The sequence below is a fragment of the Stenella coeruleoalba genome (assembly GCF_951394435.1).
Source record: "Stenella coeruleoalba genome assembly, chromosome: 2".
Taxonomy (NCBI): domain Eukaryota; kingdom Metazoa; phylum Chordata; class Mammalia; order Artiodactyla; family Delphinidae; genus Stenella; species Stenella coeruleoalba.
The window spans coordinates 43,285,905-43,310,602 of NC_137147.1; the positions used below are offsets into that span (position 1 = coordinate 43,285,905).

The window sequence follows — 24,698 nt, forward strand, 5'->3', positions numbered from 1 at the left end:
CAGTGAACAGTGAATAGTAATGAAACCCTCAATTTGACTCCATAGTAGCCATAATGAGCTTATTGGAACATCCAATGGCATGTTCACTCTATTTGAAGGGAAATTAAAAGTTAAAAAAAAAAAAACAGTTTAGGAAGATTAGGGGAGCAGGGGTCACACGGCAAAGGGTAATTTCTTTAAGATCACAATGACAGTCAGTGGCAGAATCTAGATATACTGGCTCCCAGAGAGTGAGCCTTCACCATGGGCTGGCACAACTATTAGAAAATAGTCAGTACTCTTGTTCTTAAAGGTAATTCCCTAAGAAGTGAGCAACTCAGGGCCCAGATATTCATAGTAGCCAGTTAAAGACTTCTGTTGGACGCCCTGCTGATGGGACTCTTCTGGGTGTGATAAAAGAGGCTATCCTATGAATATAAAATGCTGGAACTTCAGAGACCTATTACAAATGGAATTAGCATAATTTTATGTGGAGCTCATTTCTCTGGCTCTCAGCTAGAATTGACAACCTGACTTGTAGTTTCCGACTGAGAATCCCTGCCTACCGGCAAACAGCTTCTGTTCTAGGTTCCTAAAACAGGAGAACTGGATGGAGCCAGGGAGAGGACTGAAATGGACTCTTTGGTTGCAATCAACAGAACTCCAATTTCAGTTAGATTAAACACAAATGCAAATCCATTAACTCATGTTACCTGGCTGTCAGGCATTGCTGGATCCAGGACCTCAGGGATGAGGTCTGTTCTGTCTCTCTGTCTCTTGACTTTGTGCATTTATTTCTTCTTCTCTTTATATGATATATGCGTCTTACTCTTTCCTGCTGCAGAGAAATTCTTGCCATGTGGAGGGAAAGAAGTCTACTAGCAACCAAGTACTATCTCTTGGACCAGTCTGTCTGGTCACGGCCAAAGGATACCATAATTGGCCAAGTCTGAGTCACACATTCAGCTCTGTGGCCAAAAGCAGAGTGATTTACTGTGATCAAGAACTCTACTAAAAATCATTTGAAATCAACAAGGAAATAGGGGTGCTTTTCCGAGGAAGGAAGGAGGAGAGAAAAAAATACAGAGCAGATCAAAACAGGAGTTCCAAGAGCCACTCAGAATGTTTTGGAATAAAAGTTGGCAGCTTAGCGGTGGGGTGGGATGCCAAGGTCTGTGCATCTTTGACTCAGTGATCCATATTGCATCTAGTTGTAGGCATTCAATGGCACTAAACTACTGTCTTTTCTAGCCCAGCACAACTCAGTCTGTTGATTGCTTCTTCTCCCCATGCATACCGCTTTCCGTGAGCCTACTGATGAACGTTTGAGTTAGTGAGGTGAAGTGCATGAGAGAAGCACAGGGCAGGCTGGCTTCCTTGTGGGCATGTATGGGAATGCCTTTGGCTGGCCATGGCACAAATTCTGTCTCTCAGAATGGAAAGTATTCTGGTCTGTGATAAGCCATAAAGTCAGCAAGCTCCCTTGCCTTTGCATAGGCTGGTTTTGACTCAGGATGCCCTTTATTCATTCATTCATTCAGTAATTATTTCTTGAATTCCTACCACGTGTCTGGCATTTTGATACGAGTTGTTACATTGCTCTTGCCCCATGGAGATTACAGTCTATTAGAGAGTATAGACACTAACCAAAGAATTACCCAGTTACCCTCTCAGTTTTGTCATCGTTTCAACTCTTCCTCCCTTACCCATACTCCAAATGTAGCCAAACTGATGTTTTTTAACAGACTATATCAAATTACATAATTTCCCTGCTTAAAATCCTTCAATGACTTTTTATTTCTCTGTGATTAAAATCTCTTTTTTATTGTAATAATTTTTTTCCAACTTTAGACATATAATTGGCATATAACATTGTATAAGTTTAAGGTGTACAAGGTGTTGACTTGATACATATATATTATAAATTGATTACCACCATAATGGTAGTTAACACCTCCATCACACCACATAATCACGAGTTCTTTTTTGTGGTGAGAACATTTAAGACCTACACTTTCAAGTATATAATACAGTGTTGTTAGCAAGAATCACCATACTGTATATTAGAACCCCAGAATTTATTCGTCTTGTACCTGGAAATGTGTACCCTTTGACCAACATCTCCCCATATCTCTCACCCTCCAGCCCCTGGTTACCACCATTCTACTTTCTGTTTCTATGGGTTCAGCTTTTTTAGATTCCATATATAAAATCACACAGTATTTATCTTCTTCTGTCTGACTTATTTCACTAAGAATAATGCCCATGTTGTTGCAAATGGCAGGATTTCCTTCTTTCTCATGGCTGAGTAATATTCCATTACACACACACACACACCCCCCACATCTTCTTTATCCATTCATCTGTTAATGAACACTTTGGTGGTTTCCATATCTTGGCTATTATAAATAGTACTGCTATGAGCAATGGAGGGCAGATGTATTGTCAAGATCCTATTTTCATTTCCTTTGAATACATGTCCAGAAGTGGAATTGATGGATCATATGACAGTTCTATTTTTTTTAAAGTTTTTTTTTAAATATGCTATCTGTGTTAACATGTAATGGGCTTACTATATTTCTTTTTATTTATTTATTTATTTTTATTTTTGGCTGTATTGGGTCTTCGTTTCTGTGCGAGGGCTTTCTCTAGTTGCGGCGAGTGGGGGCCACTCTTCATCGCGGTGCACGGGCCTCTCACTATCGCGGCCCCTCTTGTTGCGGAGCACAGGCTCCAGACGCGCAGGCTCAGTAGTTATGGCTCACGGGCCCAGTTGCTCCGCGGCATGTGGGATCTTCCCAAACCAGGGCTCAAACCCGTGTCCTCTGCATTGGCAGGCAGACTCTCAACCACTGCGCCACCAGGGAAGCCCAACAGTTCTATTTTTAATTGTTTGAGAAATATCAAAAAGTTATCCATGAATTATCCACAGTGGCTGCACCAATTTACATTCCCAACAACAGTACCCAAGGGTTCCTTTTTCTTCACATCCTCACCAAATTTTGTTACCTCTTATCTCTTTGGTGATAGCCTTCCTAACAGGTGTGATGTGATACCTCATTGTGGTTTTGTTTTGCATTTCTGGGAGTAAAATCCAAACATTTGCTACGTCCTCGAAAGCTCTCTGGGACCTGGCTCCAGCTGAACTCCCCATTTTCTCTGCCTTGCTGTACTGGCAACACTGTCTCTCTGCTCCTTGCCTTCTCCAGCCCCTCTCTGGGCCTGGCACTTGCCCTCCGCTTAGCTTTGCGCGTGATGAGCTCCTTGTCATCCTTCACGTGTCAACTCAAATGTCATCTCCTTAGAGAGGCCTTCTCTGACCAGCCATATAAAGGAATTCCCTTCCTATGTCATCTCTATCATTAGTCCCTTCACAGCACTGATCACGATTATTTGCAATGAAAAATCCTTTTTGTTCTCTTCCTGAGTGTTTGCTCCCTCCTAGCAGAATGAATTCAGGGACCATGGTGGTCTTATTCAGTGCTTTATCTCTGGTCTGAGCAATTGGTGAACTTGCATGTCTGCGAGGCGATCTCTTTAAGAGCCGCCTCCTCCTCCATGAAGCCTGCCTTGGGCAGAACTGATTTCTGTCTCCACGGTGCCTCACACACACCTTGGTGACAGCACTTGCTATACTAGGCTATATAGTTGCTTCTCTCCATGCCTGGCTTCTCTGCTAGCGTATAGCTCCGTGAGGTCAGGGACCAAGACTTATCTCTGTATATCCAAAGCTGAGCAGTGGTCCCCGGCCCATAGCAGGGGCTCTGCTGCTTAGTGATGGAATGAAAGCAACTCCAATTAATCAGCAATCTGTATCTGCGTGTTTGTGTATTCATCAGGGAATGGAGGGGTGGAGAACTACAGAAAGGACTGCGGTCCTTTCAGCTTTATTTGCTATATTGATGGGGTAGGAGTGAAGGAAAAGCTTTATGAACTGATGATGGGAAACAAGCAAACTTGCAAAGAAAGAAAACCTATTGTCATGCATTTTAGATTCAATTAATAGCCGCTGGTGGGTTAAAAAAAGAGAAAACTACTAGGGGAGAACCAGAAGACAGGTACTTGACAGTATTCCTTTAATGCTTTGCCTGTTCCTTGATGCATTGTCTTCTTGTGGAAGTATCACTGTTCTGTGTAGACAAGGGGAAAAGCATCATCTTCAAACTGTAATGAATCTAAAATGAAAACGAGCCACACAGTTGGCCAACACTGCTTTTAAATTGCATATCAAGAACACTCCCAGTGACAAACACTTTCAAGGCAAACAAACCAAACAGAAATTAAAAAATCTCTGTGGGGTATAAATATGTAATTACACTCACGCAGGGAGCATTTTATCAGGTAAACCATCCCACTTTGTTAATTGAAATCCTCCAGCACTGGGCATTTTTGACAAAGCATCTGAATATGTATGGGTAGGGTGTAGACATGCTGCTTCCCCGGGCTCTTCCTAGCTGGGGTTAACCGTCTCAAAGCCATTTTCCCATGCAGCTGGGAGGTCAGTTCTTAAGCCTTCCTTTTGTCTATTGCTTCTGTTTCCATCTAGCTGAATGTCACCAGGATGCAAACTGGTGTGGAATTCTTAATATCTATCCGAAACACAGCTATTTTCAAAATCAAGACTAATATTTTACTTTCATATAGCTCATTTGAAATACATAGATAAGTAATCCTCTGTGGTAACTTAGAAATGTTAAGACGACCAAAAAAAGAGGTTCCAGGATTATACATTAGTATGGTGAAGAATGTTGGGCTAGAATTCCTGCTTCTGGGTTCTGCTTCAGGCTCTGCTCCAACTAGGTATATGGCCATAGGCCATCAAGACATTGCCACCTCAATTTTCTCATCAAAAATAAAGGTTAGTTTATGATTGTTAAAAATTCCTTTCCACTCCAGCAAGGCCTATCATTCATTATCTGATAGTACTGCCTTTTTCTTTTTTTTTTAAAGCATTATTATTTATTTATAAATTTATTTATTTAGTCAGTTTTGGTTGCGTTGAGTCTTCATTGCTGCTCACTGGCTTTCTCTAGTTGGCGGCGAGCGGGGGCTACTCTTCGTTGCAGTGCGCGGGCTTCTCATAGCGGTGGCTTGTCTTTGTTGTGGAGCACAGGCTCTAGGCACTTGGGTTCAGTAGTTGTGGCATGCAGGGGCTCAGTAGTTGTGGCTCATGGGCTTAGTTGCTTCACGACATGAGGGATCTTCCTGGACCAGGGCTTGAACCTGCGCCATCGACAGGTGGATTCTTAACCACTGCACCACCAGAGAAGTCCCAGTACTGCCTTTTCTTGAGGTTTGTTTTGGTTTTTTGAACAGTTGGATTATTAATTCAATAAAATCTTTAAGTGTTGGAAAATTCACCCAAATGAGGCTCTGTTTCCCTCCTCTGGGGTGTCTAGTGCTCTGGCCTTTCTTTAGGCCCTGGCTTGGCCAACACTGCGCCACAGGCATCAGAGGCAGCTGCAAATTTACTGGGTGACCTCAATGCCCTCCCTATGAGCATGCTGCTGAGGTCATCTGCAAAGGGGGAGACACAGGGTGGTGTCTGGGAATGGCTGGAGTAGAAATCCAAGTCCCAACACATAGATCTTACAGTAGAGGGAGAACCATCTCTGGATTTTCCAGTTCCCAGAAGTATTAGTTTTCCAGGAGTGCTATAACAAGTCACCACAAGCTGGTGGCATAAAACCACAGAAATTTATTCTCTCACAGTTCCGAAGGCAAGAGGTCTGAAATCGAGGGCTCTAGGGAGATTCTGTCCCTAGCCTTTTCCAGCTTCTGCTGGCCCCAAGCATCTTGCCTTACAGCTGTATCATTCCAGTCTCTGCCGCCCCCTCCCCATTACATTGCCTCCTCCTCTTCGGTCTCTCTGTGACTTCTCTTTTTTTGTCTCTTATAGGACACTTGTCATTAGATTTAGGGTCCACCCTGGTAATCCAAGATCGTTTCATCTCAACATCTTTAACTTAAGTACATCTGCACGGATCCTTTTTCCAAATAAGGTAACATTTATAGGTTCTGGGGATTTGGAAGTGAGCATACCTGTTTAGGGCCACAATTTAACCTACTACACATTAATCCCTGTTCCAAGATTTCTAAAGCAGTGGCGTAGAAAGTCTGGGTTTAATGATGAAGCATATACATAAATGATTAACATATGATTCATCCCCAAATCACCTTAGCCCATAATTTATTTATGAGGAACTGCTGGAAAGTAGCAGAAATAAGACATGAATGCTTTTGGGACTTAATCAGCATGAGAGGAGAGGACAGGCATTAAGTCTGGTATTGAGCACTTCATGATCTCTGCAAGGCACCAGGGGTGCCACAAAGGTGCACAGAGATGGCCCTACCCTTGAGCAACTCACAGTGTAGTAGAATGAAAAGACAAGAGAACCAGGGACATGGAGAAAAAGAAAAGTGAGATATAGTTCCTAATGAGATAGGCTAGCAATTAGGTTTTGCCTCAGTGCTCAAATATTTCTTCTGAAACACACTTTGGAAATGCACTGCTTTTCACGGGTGGTGAGTGAGTAGAGAGGCAACTAGAGCATATCTTCTCTCCTCTAAAGGTGACCTGATCCGATCCTGTCACAGTGGAGTTCCCTGGGAAGCAGAATCTGAAATGGAGATTAGCATGCAGGATGTTTATTAGGAGAGCTCTTGGGATTAACAACTGAGGAAGGGAAGGGCAAGGGTTGTGCAGAAGGAGAAGCTGAGCTGTCATACAGACTCAGTCCAGGTCTCAGTTCGCCTTCAGGGAGCTCTGGAGTGAGGATGGTCCTTCAGAGTTTCCCCTCGATGGGGCAGGGTCTTTGAACCGCACATCGGTCAGTCATTGGGTATGTGCTGCCCATGTAGAGCTCTCTTCAGCCAGGATATTCCCAGAGGATGCTGTGTCCCAGCAACTGGGGGACTCAGTTCTTCAGTCCTGAAGGAGGACGTGGGCTGGCACATCATGGCGTCCACTACAGATCCTTGCTCAGGCTTCACCATCCCCAAACTCCATGGCGCCATCCCCCAAGCTTTACAATTTTTTGAAGATAAATCTTACCCCAAAAGTTGGTGCTATCCACATAAATTCTTCTGTCTGGTTACATTCATAAGTTTGTTATTGGAGAAGAGAGCAGGACCAGTGCTGTAGAACAGAGCTATGACCAGCCAAAGGGATTCAAGGGAAAAAGAGGCTTGGCCTCAGACTTCTCATTGCACACATGTGAGGCAGTGATGGCTCTGCTGTGCGAGCAGATGGGACAGTGCCTCTGGGCAGCTCCACAGTTGTACACTGCTTTCTTTGTGTGACTCTCTCTCTCTAGATAAATGGGCATATGATTGAGAAACGTCCTCAACCTGGGGAGAAGGAGGGGAATTCTAATAAGTTCTGTCTCTGTGTCACAATGTAGTGGAAGGAACATGGGGTGTGAGGTCAGGTGGATGCTCAGTAAATCTGACCTCATCCTTTTCATCCACCCCCTCTTACCTCTATATTCTGGGAGCAACTTCACCGGCTCCTCCCAGCTTCCCAGTGTAATCCCTCAGGCCTTGAAGTTTTGTATTTTGCAACATAGCTGTCTTCAGAGTCTGTGCTCTTCCAGGAAAATCTTTGTCTGCCAGACTGCTTGGGTCCTGGGTCCACAGCGTCATCCTGGTTCTACCATTTATACAGTCATTATAGGCAAATTAGCTCACTCCTCTGACAGAGCTCCTTCTTGTAAAATGGTGACAATAATAATTGTATTCTATACATGTATATATACATATATACACATACTTATAGTTACAGTATATACTTATGGATGTTAATATATTGTCAGACACTTAGCACCATTCCTGGCTCAAAGTAAGTGCCCCATGTTAGCCATTATCAATGTCATTGTTTTATTTTCACAATTATCATGTTGTCCTTAGGTGTCATCCTCTGTGAGGCTGACGATGTCCCTGTTCCCTTATCTTTTCTTGCCCTTTGTCGTTACCTCTTCTTGGGCTAGGTTTTCCACCCTCCTTTGTGGAGACTCCCTTGACTTCCCCAGCATACAGACCTCTTCCCCACCTCTGCACTCCGATAGGACTTCCAGAGTTTATCTCCTGTGTTCTGTCATTAGTCCTGTGCACTTTTTGTTCTCTCCTGGATCGAGGAACATGGTCATTGTCAGATTGGAAGGGAGATCAAACACTGACCATGATAAGCTGAAACCTATTATACTGAGATGACTCTAAAGAACAGGTCACTGTTTGCGGTAAAGAAGGTCTCCCAGCCTAGATTAATTATGTACCAACAGCTCTGCTCTCTGGGTCATTCTCTTTCTTGCTTTTTCCACCAGAGCACCCCACCTCCTGGACAAAATTTCCCAGAGACCATTTGTTTTTTTCCCTCCTTCTCTTCTTCTCACTCTAGCTCCCTTTCTCCTCCAACCCTCTCCCTCTTTCCTTCATTTCTTTCTTTCACAGATATTGATTGAGCCACTTCCATGTGCAGGGCACTGGAGACCAATGGTGAGTGAGCAAGATGAGTAAGACACTTAACAGTTCAACAGGGAAGGCCAAGTGCTAGGCAGTGTGCTTTGAAAGGAGGTTTGGGAAGGTGTGGGAGCAAGTGGCTGGGACACTTGCCTGTAAACAGAAGGTATACAGGTAAGGGAGAGTTTTCTCAAATACCCTTTGCCTGTATACAGAAAATAAGAAATGAGAAAAACTGGAGACATAGTGGGTGGAGATAAAAGGAACATCTCCAGGACTCTTCCTGGTTTCTGTTTTCCTATTCTTGACCTTTCTTCCATCACTCTTAACCACTTGGTACCAGCCTCTGGCTCATTCAACAAATACCCATTGAATGACTGTTGCGTGTCAGGTACTGCACTAGCAGCAGGGAATAGACCAGTGAATAAGACACAGTCGGTTTCCTGCCCTCATGTAGCTGACAGTTCTATCCTAGGCCTTAGGACCATACCTGAATTTGGTGATTTATGGGACAGTATGCGAGCTCCAAACATTTCACATGTATTAAGTAATCTAATCCTTGAACTAGCCCTATGTGGTAAGCACCATTACTGTCCTCATTTTACAGGTAAGAAGACCAAGGCACAAAGAGGTCCAGTCACTTGCTCAAGGTCCCATAACTAGCTTGAATCTGGACTCTGCCACTTAGAAGTTATGTGAGCTTGGCCACCTTACTTAATCTTTACAACAACCTTATAAGGTAGGGATTATTATTATCATCCACATTTTATAGGTGAGAAAACTGAGGCACAAAAAGATTGTCAATCAATGTAAAACACTTAGCATGGTGCCTAGCAATGGCTGCTATGATGATTATTGAGAAAAAAGAGTGGGAGAAATGAAGCAGTTACAGAGGTCTGGAGATGAGCCAATGTGACTCCAAATTTTCATAACTGTATGATTCTACCACTGTAACCTGATGAGCTGACATAGGTACTGGGTAAGAATCTGTTACTCTTGGCTGAAAGAATTATTCATGAATCACTGAAGAGGTAGTGTTGAGCACTTTGCTCTTTCTCACACATCATTAGGTATGTTAGCCATAGCTTCACAGCAGCATATGAAGGGAGAAATGTAGAGATTTTGATTGATGGTAGGCAGTCCGTTCAGGCTGCCATATCAAAATACCACAGACTGGGTGGCTTAAATGACATTTATTTTCTCACAGTTCTGAAGGTTGGAAGTCCATAATCACGGTGCCAGCAAACTCAGTTTCTGGTGAAGCCTTTTTTCCTGCCTTGCATGTGGCCACCTTCCCATTGCATCCTCACATTGCCTTTCCTCTGTGGCATGGAGGAGGAACAAGAGAGAGGAGAGAGAGAGAGAGAGAGAGAGAGAGAGAGAAGTGGTCTGACTTCCTCTTCTCATAAAGACACCAATCCTATCACATTAGGGCCCAACCCCTGTAACCTCATTTAACATTCATTATCTCTTCAAATATAGTCACATTGGGGGGGTGAAGCCTTCAATATATGAATTTTGGAGGGACACAGTTCAGTCCATAGCATGCAACATTAGTCATCAGTGTGACATAGCTACAGGAAACACCAACCTATATATTATGTTAATAGAAGTGCCCCCAAACGATCTATTTCATCTCATTTGGTATGTGAGCCTCGCTTAAAGATGGAAAACAAACATTTATTAAGCATATACTACATTTGATACTTTATTTAGTCCTTAGGACAACCTTTTAAGTTGTTGCTATTATGGTTCCCACTTGAAAAAATTGATGAGCAATCTGTTACTTAAAACGACACTCATTATGGTACAGAGGTCCACCAGCTAAGGGAGTGGGGAAGCTGGGGTTTGAACCCAAACGAGAGTTATGGGAATAGGGGGTCTTGAAAAGAGAAACTATGAGAAAATATTGAAGATATTGTGGATGATTATCCTGGGAAAAGCAAATTTTAATAGGCTCCTTCAATGTGATTCCAGAAGACAGTACATAAATAAATTGGAAATTATAAGGAAAAAGGTTTGGATTTAATATATGTAAAAATAATTTTTTTAAACTACAACTCTCCACAATAGAATAGGTTATCTTAGGAGCTGCTCACTATTGGAAGTGTTCTAAAGCTAGAAACTCTTGTGGGAGGCAGAAGGATTGGAATGGAGAATGGGCTTTTATGTTCTCCATTATTCCAAGTTTGGTGAAATATTCTATTATCATAGAAGGAATTCCCCAAGAGCAGTTTTGAAGGTATATGAAATCCTAAATGCTTTAACCTTTGGGCAGTAGAGTAGTTCAAGAAATTTATCTGATGCAAAATTGCTGCTAATTGGTTTCTAAATATTTTTATATATGAAAATGCAGTCAGTTCAATAGGAATCTATTTGAATTAAGTTATTAGAATTTAAAAAATCATGAGAATCATTTCTCTTTATGACAGCTGGTAACCATCTCCCAAGGATGCCCTTGTAATTACATTTAGAGTTGCTTATCTAGGGCACATCAAAGAATTAGATGCAAGTGGTCATTGCACTAATGAAATGCTTATCTTCCTGAGCTCATCATGCTGAAGAGCTTTTAGGAATGGCTGATATTTAGACTCTTCTTCCATTATTAATTAATTGAATGGGCATCAGGGCTCCCAAGCTCTATTAAATGAGTCAAGACCTAGATTAATTTGGTTTCTATACAGTAAGTATGTTTGAATGCTAACAATTTTCAACATGATCATAAAATAGGTCCAGGTTGGGATGCATCAAAGAATGGCACTCCTCCCTTCAGAGATGCCTATTTTGTAAATAGTAAAAGCAAAAAATGCCTTGAGACTTTGTTTTCTTAGGGAATCTGAAATTAAACTTACATCATTGCCTTTAAAATAAGTATCTTCTACAAACCTGAAACATATTTGGATTATTACAATTCTCTAGATACACCCACACCTCATATTCTAATTTTGAATGTATGTAGGACTGACAGCTCTTGGTTAAAATCTATTGCGAAGCAAAAATACTCTTGGCTGCTTTGGCTGTTCCACCCATCCAAGTGGTTCTGGCAAATAAGCTCAATGGGCAAAAGCTAATATCCCCCAAATCTCCTGGCCTGTGGAAACTTCTGCCAAAACTTTATTTGTACTTAGTATCAAAATAAGCACTGACTTTAGTAAGAAAGATCACTGCAAGCTTTCCCAATTGGAGAACACTAGCAAATAAAACATAATTTTCAACTGAACTAGAAAATGGTTGGATCACTAAAAGACACTGGATGGAGCAAAACTTTTAATTATTCACAGGAAACTTTGGCTTCATATGGCCTTTCAGTGTGTTTGGGACCTTGAGACCAACTTTTGTTTTCTTAGCTCTGCTTTATAATATGTCGGAAAAATTCCAGCCTCTTTTCTCAACCTGTACCTCAAGCCTCCTCTCCCTGCCCATCAGCCCATTTCTTTATGCAGAAGAAAGCTTCAAGCATCTCGTCTAGCAGAACACTGCAGGGATCGCTCTGCATGGGAAATAATTATTTTAAACCACATTTGTTTGTTGTGTTTTGCCTGCTGGGGTGAGCCTCGCTTCCCAGGCAAGTTGCCACAGGCCAACTTTCGCTTGGAACTCAAACACGTGTTGGTTCCACCATAACCCGAAAACTTAGTGAGGGAAGCGTGTTTCCACGTTTAATGTTACCACCACATTGCAAACCACACATGATGTCAGGTTTTGACAGTTTCCTTTTTAAAAAAAAAATGTTTTATTTATTTATTTGGCTGCATCGGGTCTTAGTTGCGGCACGCAGGATCTTCGTTGCGGCAAGTGGGAACTTTTTTTGCAGCGCACAGGCTCTTCATTGCGGTGCGCGGGCTTCTATCTAGTTACGGCGCATGGGCTCCAGGGCACGCAGGCTCAGTAGTTGCAGCATTTGAGCTCTCTAGTTGTGGCACATGGCTCTAGAGTGCATGGGCTCAGTAGTTGCAGCATGCGGGTTCTCTAGTTGTGGCACATGGGCTCTAGAGTGTGCGGGCTCAGTAGTCATGGCACATGGGCTTAGTTGCCCCGCGGCATGTGGGATCTTAATTCCCCGACCAGGGATCAAACCCGCATCCCCTGCACTGGAAGGCGGATTCTTAACTACTGGACCACCAGGGAAGTCCCTCAATAAATATTTTTGATTGAAGTAGTATTGTAGACCAATTTTGATATAAAGGTTAGATAAGCTAGACAGAATTCTTAAGAGATGATTTATTTAGATATCTAAAACTGAAAGATGCTCCCTTAAAAACTCAAAATCAGTCTTTTAAAAATATCTAATTCTCTATTACAAACTTTCCTAAAAATACAGATGTCTATTGCTGCATATCACCCCAAAATTTAGTTGCTTAGAACAATGAACATTTATTATCACACAGGATCTGTAGGTCAGGAATCTGAGTGAGGCTAAGTGGCTCTGGCTTAAGGTCTCTCATGAGGTTTGACAGTTTCCTTTGAAGAAATTAACCTTTGACTGAACTTAGAGGGGAAAATTTATACTCAGTTGAGTAACTTGTTGCTGACTAGAGTGGTGAGAATATCATTGACGTGTGAATAATTTGAGAGATGCTAGAGGGCTCTATGTTTTACTTTCAGAAACTCTCAGGTTGGGTCAAGTGTACAGGCTGACTACTTCCTGGTCAGGAGGCAGCGAAACCTGATATACAAATACACCTGCAATTTGATAGACGCCAGGTATAATCTTTACAAGCAAATTGCTTCTTCAGAACTGTTGTGTGAAATGGATTTTATCTACTTTTCTTTTGGGATGCTGGGCTGAGTGAGAAATCAGTAATCATGGTGTTCTGTTTGGGTAGCCTTTGGACCAAGTCTATGAAGTAAGCAGTTGTGTTGTGACTTTTGAGGGGCTCTGAAACTTCTTTTATGCTCCCAGTTCCCCCCAAACATATCCCTCGCTAATTCTGTGAGGGCCTGAAATAGTTTGACTTATGACTCTCAGGGTTGGAAGGAATCTTCTACCCTGAGAGGTAGGTAGAAGGTGATGAACTGACACTGAGGAATCTCAATGAAGGGATCTCCTCTACAACAATTTCACTCAGTTACCCAAATTTCATATCCAACGTTGCCAAATATTTAGAGCAATTGTTGCTACTGTCCCTGAATTTGCCCATGGCAAACATTATCAATCTTGATCCTCTTTCCAGCTGAACCAGACCCAGGTCTTTAGAACCCTTTCTAAGACAATTCTCTATGCAGCCACCATCCATCCTTTGGTGTTGGGGGAAAAGAAGAGACGTATTTTCCATTCTGGTTTCAGAATGAATCCTTCACCTGCCTCTGTTTTTCCGCCATGCGTCTAGTGGGCCTAGAGATAAGGTTAACAGGACGTGGATTTCCCTTTCAGTATTTTTTTGACTAAAGCTTTGTTTTTCAGAGTAGAGAACAAACTTATGGTTACCGGGGGGAGGGATGGGGGGATGGGAGGGATAGATTGGGAGTTTGGGATTGACATGTACACACTGCTATATTTAAAATAGATAACCAACAAGGACTTACTGTATAGCACAGGGAACTCTGCTCAATATTCTGTAATAACCTAAATGGGAAAAGAATTCGAAAAAGAATAGATACATGCATATGTATAACTGAATCACTTTGCTGTACACCTGAAATTAACACAACATTGTTAATCAAATATACTCCAATATAAAATAAAAATTAAAAAAATGAAGTTTTGTTTCTTTTTTATATAATCATCATCATAACATATGCACCAGTTTTTGTGTTCTATTTTTATTATGAAAAGTATATTTTAATTTTATTATAAACACTTGATACATATGATATTAAATGAATGTGTAATATTTCATATAATCTGTATTATTATTTTCATAACTATTTCCTAATGTTGGATATTAGTTTCCCTCTGGTGCTTTGCTCTTATAAATAATTGATAGGAATATGACAGAATTAATTTTTACATGTACAGATCTTGCCACATTTGGGATTATTTCCTTAGGTTTTCAGAAGTGGATTATTGGGTCATGAGCATTTTACACCATTTAAGACATTTAAGATTACCCAACTGCTTTCCAATGGATTATATCAATTTACACTCCCAAATACTATTTCACCTACCCCCTACCAATTTTGCATATATTTTAAAATTTATAGGGACTACTGTTCATAGCATTTAAGTTGCTTTTCTAGGATTCCTGGTATCTGCTTTGTGGTATGGTGTGCTCATTGCTCTGCTGCCATGCTCTGTCTTCTGCTAGGGGGCTGTCAAGATTGCCCAGGCCTCTGGGATATTTATAGCTTCACCCAAGTTCCGTAGGCATTGGCCTGTGAATTCCCCTGTTTCATCGGCCAGAGACTACAGTTCTCTTGGCAATATTTATAATTAACAGCTTGGTTCTCTGCTCCCAACCTCCTCCATTCTAACCCTTAATAGTAAGAACAACAACTACTCTGCTGTTACTGTTGCTGTTACTGAGCACTAGTTATGCACTGGGCATGAGTCTAAGCACTCCAAATGTAACACTTCATTTTTTTTTTTTTTTTGCGGTACGCGGGCCTCTCACTCTTGTGGCCTCTCCCATTGCGGGGCACAGGCTCCGGACGCGCAGGCTCAGCGGCCACGGCTCACGGGCCCAGCCGCTCCGCGGCACGTGGGATCCTCCCAAACTGGGGCACGAACCCGTGTCCCCTGCATCGGCAGGCGGACTCCCAACCACTGCGCCACCCGGGAAGCCCCTGTAACACTTCATTTAGTCCTCACTGCAACCCACTGAGGTTGGTGTTATCATCCCCAATTTACACATGAGTAGTTAGTTGAAATTTAGCAAGCTCAGTAACTTCCTCAAGGACACTCAAGTGCTGAGTAGACTAGCTGAGATTTGAATGGAGGCTGTATCTTATTTCCCATTCCAGGTTTTTAACCATTCTGTATAATGCCTCTAAGTCCCCTCTCCTCTCGGCTCAGTCCATCCTTTGATTCTAGAACCAATCCAATTCTGAGTCGAGGAAAATTAAGGAACTTTAGCTCAGCATTTGAAGTCACTCTTGCTGCTATGCCAGCTCTTACCCTGTACTTGATTCACACTGAATGGCCTTCTGCTTGGTGATAGAGCTGAAAAGATGTCAGGGGGACTAGGGCTAAGGAGAACATTCAGTAAAAGGGAGCCTTTGCAAACACTGAAAGAAGGTTATTTTGGGGTGATGACATATTTTAGTTGTTTCCTCCCCTGAATGGTGAAAATTTGACCACTCTTCAGCTTCTGCTTCTACCTTTTTCTTGTGACCATATCTCTACATTGTTTGCAATTCCAGTGACTATGCTCTTGCCTCAGTTTCTCATGACTGATTCCTGGTCTTGATAAATTTCCCATTAGCTTAGCTTCTATAAGCTTTGCAGAAGAATAGTAAGTTCTCGCTAGTATGTATTGGCAGAAAAGGGGAGAATACAAGTAGAAAAGATCTTGAAGGTTTTAGAATGGAGGGTGGAATATAAGGCTAAAGTTATTGACATGGGGATTTTCATCCTGTTACTCAGGACTCAGTATTATGCCAAGTACTTGCCTGTCAGCTGACTATATTCCCTGGGAGAGTCTAGAGGACACTGTGTTTTAGTAATGGATTCACAGGTGAGGGAGGCACTCTCATTTTTGATAAACTTGTTAGTGGCCGTATTGTATGGCTATTGTATTCTGAGATTCAGAGAGGAGGATTCAGCCTTGGTATTGAGTTCCCTACTATCTTTGGGGTTAATGGGATTGGGGAATAGCAGAGATCCGGTAGAAACTCTTAACTGTCTGTAGTGGATACAGTGGTTCTCTGCTCAGATCCCTTTTCCAAGGCCAATGCGCGCTGTTACTGGGAATATTGGTGGTTAACAGGTCACAGATGTGTCTATCACCAGGAAATGCCTCACCCAAGGATATGACCCTTCCCCATTGGCCTCTGGCTAATAACTGAAGATGTGCAGGTACAAAGGCCTGGCCCCATTGCCTTAATCTTTGACTAGTCTCATGAGCCATCCTGGTTCTAGAGTTCTCTGTTGAATCAACTGAGGGCTTAGTGACAATTGCATTTTGGATCAGCTTCATCATTTGCCCAATCCTTTCCTTTTTGTTTCTCTCAGATATATCTCCTAAAAGTACTCCCCAATAAACCTTCTGCAACTTTTCACTCAGAGTGTGTTTCCAGGGAGCCCAATCTAACACAGTTGGTCCCACAAGTGTCCTAGGAACCAGATTGACTCTAAAATTGGACTTTGCTGCTGGATCACTCACCAACCAGCTACCAATAACTCTATCACTGAGAGTAGGTGGAATATGGTTAGCCCCTAGCATTCTGTCACAGTGCAGTTGTTGAAACTTTCACCAGTGGTAAACTGGGATGGGAGACCAGTGGAAGGGGATGCGCTGTTTGGTGCGATATCTCCATTGTATAAGAGGTGTGAGAGAAATTATTCTATGAGAACAATGGAACTGTGTGGCCATTGTTGAGTGCCACTGATTACTTGAAGAGAGAAAAAGTTAGGTTCCTGTGATTAATAACCAATTCAAGGCAAAATGTGAAAGCTAGAGGACCTGCTTGGTAGCATTTAAGTATACCCTGATGTCTTGCAGCCAAAGTGCAGACAGATGAAGGACCAGACTCAGAACTTAATTGTAAAAGTAGTGGAGCTTCACGCCAACCTCAGGGTGGACCCTGTGATTTGAGATGGGGCTATCTAGGTATATGTATTTGAAAACTTTGAACTCCTAAATTTCCTGAAGCCACTGGGCCTGCAGAAGGGGGCCATTCTCCTTGTCAGAATATAATGGAACCCCTTGAAGAGCATGCCAAAGACTCAAATCATGCAAGTACTTAAAAAAAACTATGCTGTCTCTTGCCACCCTCCCTGAGCTCCATCTCCCCTCCAAGTAACCAGACCAATAACAAAGATCAAATCTCAGCATATCCTGGCTAGGGATGTGCTAGGCTGGGGAAGTAGGGGAGACTAAATACAGAAGGAGCTATGGTCAGGGGAGTATGCTTGGGACTTATACTGAGTAAAGAGGGTAGAACATGAAATTGAATAAAGGAGAGTTTATGAAATGGGATTTAATAGACTAAAAGACCCCAGAGATTGTGCTAATATAGAATGCTCCTAGTAGCTTAGAAAAAACGATGGCCACACTAAGTGAAGAGAAAGTACCAGAACTGCTAATGGCAGGTGGTACAGGAAAGGATCGAAAGGCACAAAAAAGTGGGCATGATAAAATGGATATACTACATAAGTCCAAAAGCTCTTACTAACCAAGTACTCAACCTTCTGCAGGAAGGTAAGTGGCACCAACATTATCGAGAAGCTCGGTGGTAGCTGTCTTCTTCCTCAGCTCAGATCAGGAATGGTGGTGGAGATGCTGTTACAGAATTGGGCTCTCTGAGAACGAAGGGGATTGTAGTCATCAGAAGCAAGGTAGGTGCAATTACCACAATTAATGGCAAGGTCGGAGTGGTACCAGGAGAGGTCTGACTCTCAGGGAGCTGTGAGGTGGTTAATTACCAGGAGCAGGTAAGGCTGCTTCTACACAGTGGGGACAGGGAAGAATATGGTTGGTGTTCAGTATACCCACGGGTGTGTTTCTTGGTGCTTCCATGTCCAATTTCAACAATAAATGGATAAGTACAGTAGCCACGGCCTGAGAAGTCCCTTAGAGATGAGAGTCTGAATCACCCCACAAGGCAAGCCACCTAGACCAGCAGAAATTGAAAATGGGTGGTAGAGGAGAAGGAGGAAGTGTTTTAGTTATGGCCTCCTCATTACACATGAATTGTCCACTCTGTGTGGAGGGAGAAGTGGCTTGATGGATGTATATGGTATGGTACATGGGCCCCTGGTCAGTGGTAAATAATTTGACTGGTTAACGAGGGGGTCTAGAAGGAGCAGAACTGAAAGACTGATGACAAGGAAGTCAGGGGAAGGGATATGTAGAGACCCAGTGGGAGTGGCACAAATTACATGTACTTTTGAGTCTCATGTGAATGACCTCCTGAAGAGGTTCTTAACAAACAGGTGAAGAGTTTGACCCATCTTGTGGATGTCGGCCAGACTCTCTCCTTAGCCATCCTGATGCTTGCTTAATAACAAATGAATATAGTGATCACAGTATTTGATAGAAGGGACTGAGGCTGTGCGTGGACCCAATACCGTGGATCCCTCTCATTAAGTCTGAGCCAGCTCCTGCCACCACTGCCAGCAGCAAAGATGGACACTGCGCCCTCAACCTGTCACCATTCCTCAGGGAAGCCAGCCAGCCAGAGTGGTAGGCCGACTACATCTGACCCCTTACACCTGGGAGGGGGTCACCATTCATCCTTACTGGAGTTTGCCTTGCCTGCCTACAGCACCTCCAGTAACGCTACCATCTGTTCCATCGACATTATATCTCCCACCAATTGCCTCAGGCCAAGGGACCCATTTTATGGCAAAACAAAAAAAAAAAGCTGGACTTCCCTGGTGGTTCAGTGGTTAACACTCCGTGGTCCCAATGCAGGGGGCCCGGGTTCGATCCCTGTTCAGGTAACTAGATCCCACATGCATGCTGCAACTAAGAGTTTGCATGCTGCAACTAAGAGCCCGCATGCCGCAAAGAAGATCCCATGTGCTACAAATAAGACCTGGCGCAGCCAAATAGATAAATAAATAAATATTTTTTAAAAGCTGTGAAAATAGACTCATGACCAAAGGATTACCATGTACTTCATCACCCAGCAGTAGCCTGCTGGATTAAAGGTAAAACAGCCTATTGAAGCCTTAGCTAAGGTGTTGGTTAGCTGGGGACAACATCTTGCATGGTTGGAGCACGGTCTTCTGGGAAGTGGTACATGCATTAAGCCACTGGCTGATATGTGGTACTTTATCTCCCATATCTAGAATATGTGGGTCCATGAAGCAAAGTTGAAAGTAAGAGCATCTCTGCTGACTATCACACTCAATGACCCACTCGTGAAATCTGTGCTTTCTGCTACTATAATATGTATAGACCCTATATAATATATATGTATATGTGCATGCAGCATACACACACACAATGAATATAACGACCATGCTGTAAAGCATACATTCAAGACCCTGGAGATTGCAAACATGCCTTCCATTTAAAGCAGTGTGTTACATTTATGCCGATTTAATCATTAACATTAGTAAGAGGCCAATTACACCGTTCAAGAGTAAGATGTTTTATGAGAAAATGACAAAAAGATACATGTAATCATTGCAATGCTAGTTTACCATCAGATAGGATGTGCAATAATCCCTTTAGCAAGCTTAAGCTTTTACATATTAATGGCAATATTGGAGAGCAGGAAGATGCCTTTTACAGCATCGCTGAGGTCCTTACAATAAAAAATGCCTTTGCTGCTTGGCCTGATTACTGGTATGTGCTGGGAGAATAATGCTGTTTTGTGGGCTCTTCCCTCCTCACTACTGGGGCCTGGGGTGGTTTTTTTTTTTTAAAGCAATGCTGTATAATGATTAATAATGAAGAGGGAAAAATTCATTTAGACGTTTGGCTACATCTTTATGGCACTCTGTATGGGTCTCATATAGAATAGATTTGCCCTGCAGAGAAACGCTGGCAAGGCGTTATTCTTAAACATACGATTAACCAGCTGCCAGAGACAATAGAACATTTAAAACTCCTATTCCAATGACCCAGTTACCATCTATAGGTCTCAGAGCTACTAAGGTGAATTTTAAAATGAGCTGCAGGGCACAAAAGCCTGTTTCCTGAAATGTAAAACAAAGGGTTTGAGTTAGATTATGGCCTCAACGATACCATTCTGTATGACAATACTTCACGGTGTAAAGGCAAATAATGTAGCAAAGAAAAGCAACTTGTTGACTTAGGGAAGTGAAGAAGAAATTAAAGAAAATAAAGCAATAATAAGTCCAAAGGAAAATATGTTTCTTGGTTAAAAAAATTAAGGCCAAGGAAAAATCTGAAGATACTCATTCTTGGGTATCTGCTGGATGCAACAGCTGCCTTTTCTTTTGAGCTTGCAAATTATAGAGAAGACAACCCAAATGTCAATCAAGAGTGAGTAGGAGGGTTTCTCTGGTGGCGCAATGGTTGAGAGTCCGCCTGCCGATGTAGGGGACACGGGTTCGTGCCCCGGTCCGGGATGATCCCACATGCCGCGGAGCGGCTGGGCCGGTGAGCCATGGCCGCTGAGCCTGTGAGTCCGGAGCCTGTGCTCCGCAACAGGAGAGGCCACAACAGTGAGAGGCCCGCGTACCGCAAAAAAAAAAAAAAAAAAAGAGTGAGTATGATAAGTAAATGTGGAAGTCTCTTCAGCAACCCTGAATAAAGAACAATGCAGATAAATCTCACAAATACAACATTGAGCAAGAGGCAGCCGTGAAAAAATACGTACTTCATGATTCCACTTGTTATAGTTCAGAAACAGGACAGCTGGACTCTGATGTTTAGGATACAGACATAGGTGGTAGAGTTGTAGGGGAGAAATAGGCAATGAGCACCACAGAGCTCAGGATGGAGATTCCTTTTGTAGGGGGTGGAGGGGGGATGCTGGATGGGGTTATGATTGGGGAAGGGTCCACAGAGCTGCTATAGAGCCCTTTCATTCCTTTTGTTGACCTGAATGGTGGTCACATGACTTTTGCTTAATAATGATTGTGAAACCCTGTAAATATATTTTATGTCCTTTTCTGTATATACATTGTTTTACAAAACACAAAATACAGCAGAAAATATACTTAAAAACATTATATGTTTTAAAACATTATATGCATTAACCAGAGTGATCTAATTTTAACATGTCCTTTTAAAAATTAACTAAATGGGACCCTACAGATAAAAGTGGAGTCTCCCCTGTGTACTTCTCAGTCCTACCCTCCTTCCCCCCCATTTGAAACAACTACAACATGAATTTGGAGTATATTCTCTCATTCCTTGTTTGCATAATTTTAGATACATACGTTTCCATAAGTAACATATTCCTTTGTGTATTTTTAAACTTTACATCAATTCTTTGATGCATGTATTATTTTTTCAACTTGCTTTTTACACTTGACCTTGTTTGTGAGATCCATTTATGATCATATGTGTGTATATGTATATATATATATGTGGCTCTGCTTCTCCATGCTTGGCTTCCTCATCAGCAAATATGATGATAATAATGGTATCCACCAACTGGGTTGTTATGAGGTTGAAATGAGTTAATATATAGACATCATCGGACAATCCTGCAGCCTGTGGAACAAAAACCACATTCACAGAAAGATAGACAACATGAAAAGGCAGAGGGCTGTGTACCAGATGAAGGAACAAGATAAAACCCCAGAAAACAACTAAATGAAGTGGAGATAGGCAACCTTCCATAAAAAGAATTCAGAATAATGATGGTGAAGATGATCCAGGACCTCGGAAAAATAATAGAGGCAAAGATCTAGAGGATGCAAGAAATGTTTAACAAAGGCCTAGAAGAATTAAAAAACAAACAAACAGAGATGAACAATACAATAACTGAAATGAAAACTACATTAGAAGGAATCAATAGCAGAATAACTGAGGCAGAAGAATGGATAAGTGACCTGGAAGACAGAATGGTGGAATTCACTGCTGCAGAACAGAATAAAGAAAAAAGAATGAAAAGAAATGAAGACAGCCTAAGAGACCTCTGGGACAACATTAAACTCAAAAACATTCACATTATAGGGGTCCACAAAGGAGAAGAGAGAGAGAAAGGACCCGAGAAAATATATGAACAGATTATAGTCGAAAACTTCCCTAATGTGGGAAAGGAAATAGCCACCCAAGTCCAGGAAGCGCAAGTCCCATACAGGATAAACCAAAGGAGAAACATGCTGAGACACATCGAAATCAAATGGGCAAAAATTAAAGAAAATTATTGAAAGCAGCAAGGGAAAAATGACAAATAACATACAAGGAACTCCCATAAGTTTAACAGCTGATTTCTCAGCAGAAAATCTACAAGCCAGAAGGGAGTGGCATGATATACTTAAAATGATGAAAGGGAAGAACCTACACCCAAGATTACTCTACCCGGCAAGGATCTCATTCAGATTCAATGGAGAAAGCAAAAGCTTTACAGACAAGCAGAAGCTAAGAGAATTCAGCACCACCAAACCATCTCTACAACAAATTCTAAAGGAACTTCTCTAAGTGGGAAACACAAGAGAAGAAAAGGACCTACAAAAACAAACCAAAACAATTAAGGAAATGGTCATAGGAACATACATATCGATAATTACCTTAAACGTGAATGGATTAAATGTTCTAACCAAAAGACACAGACTTGCTGAATGGATACAAAAACATGACCCATATATATGCTGTCTACAAGAGACCCACTTCAGACATAGGGACACATACAAACTTAAAGTGAGGGGATGGAAAAAGACATTCCCTGTAAATGGAAATCAAAAGAAAGCTGGAGTAGCAATACTCATATCAGATAAAATAGATTTTAAAATAAAGACTGTTACAAGAGACAAGGAAGGACACTACATAATGATCAAGGGAGCAGTCCAAGAAGAAGATATAATGATTATAAATATATATGCACCCAACATAGGAGCACCTCAATACATAAGGCAACTGCTAACAGCTGTAAAAGAGGAAATCGACAGTAGCACAATAATAGTGGGGGACTTTAACACCACACTTACCCCAATGGACAGCTCATCCAAAATGAAAATAAATATGGAAACAGAAGCTTTAAATAACTCAATAGACCAGATAGATTTAATTGACATTTATAGGACATTCCATCCAAAAACAGCAGATTACACTTTCTTCTCAAGTGCGCATAGAACATTCTCCAGGATAGATCACATCTTGGGTCACAAATCAAGCCTCAGTAAATTTAAGAAAATTGAAATCATATCAAGCATCTTTTCTGACCACAACGCTATGAGATTAGAAATGAATTACAGGGGAAAAACGTAAAAAGCACAAACACATGGAGGCTAAAGACTATGTTACTAAATAACCAAGAGATCACTGAAGAAATAAAAAAGGAAATCAAAAAATACCTAGAGACAAATGACAATGAAAACACCACAATCCAAAGCCTATGGGATGCAGCAAAAGCAGTTCTAAGAGGGAAGTTTATAGCTATACAAGCCTACCTCAAGAAACAAGAAAAATCTCAAATAAATAATCTAACCTTACACCTAAAGGAACTAGAGAAAGAAGAACAAACAAAACCCAAAGTTAGCAGAAGGAAAGAAATCATAAAGATCAGAGCAGAAATAAATGAAATAGAAACAAAGAAAACAATAGCAAAGATCAATAAAACTGAAAGCTAGTTCTTTGAGAAGATAAACAAAATTGATAAACCATTAGCCAAACTCATCAAGAAAAAGAGGGGGAGGACTCAAATGAATAGAATTAGAAATGAAAAAGGAGAAGTTATAACAGACACCACAGAGATCAAAGCATCCTAAGAGACTACTATAAGCAACTCTATGCCAATAAAATGGACAACCTGAAAGAAATGGACAAATTCTTAGAAAGGTAAAACCTTCCAAGACTGAACCAGGAAGAAATAGAAAATATGAACAGACCAGTCACAAGTAATGAAATTGAAACTGTGATTAAAAATCATGCAACAAACAAAAGTCCAGGACCAGATGGCTTCACAGGTGAATTCTATCAAATATTTAGAGAAGAGCTAACACCCATCCTTCTCAAAGTCTTCCAAAAAACTGTGGAGGAAGGAACACTCCCAAACTCATTCTATGAGGCCACCATCACCCTGATACCAAAACCAGACAAAGATAGTACAAAAAAAGAAAATTACAGACCAATATCACTGATGAATATAGAAGCAAAAATTCTCAACAAAATACTAGCAAACAGAATCCAACAGCACATTAAAAGGATCATACACCATGATCAAGTGGGATTTATCCCAGGGATGCAAGGATTCTTTAATACACACAAATCAATGTGATACACCATATTAAGAAATTGAAGAATAAAAACCATATGATCATCTCAATAGATGCAGCAAAAACTTTTGACAAAATTCAAAACCCATTTATGATAAAAACTCTCCAGAAAGTGGGCATAGAGGGAACCTACCTCAGTGTAATAAAGGTCATATATGACAAACCCACAGCAAACATCATTCTCAATGGTGAAAAACTGAAAGCATATTCTCTAAGATCAGGAACAAGACAAGGATGTCCACTCTCACCACTATTATTCAACATAGTTTTGGAAGTCCTAGCCTTGGCAATCAGA

At 41.5% G+C, this 24,698-nt stretch overlaps 1 protein-coding gene across 1 annotated transcript in view; it reads left to right on the top strand.

The window, feature by feature from the left end:
- Positions 1–17,843, top strand: part of EXOC5 (exocyst complex component 5) — a 115,876-nt gene extending 98,033 nt beyond the window's left edge. Inside the window, exon 18 of the mRNA XM_079909234.1 lies at positions 17,735–17,843. Within this exon, the coding sequence (XP_079765360.1) occupies positions 17,735–17,776 (42 nt within the window). The 3' untranslated portion in view covers positions 17,777–17,843. The remainder of the gene's footprint in view (positions 1–17,734) is intronic.
- Positions 17,844–24,698: the final 6,855 nt, after the last annotated feature.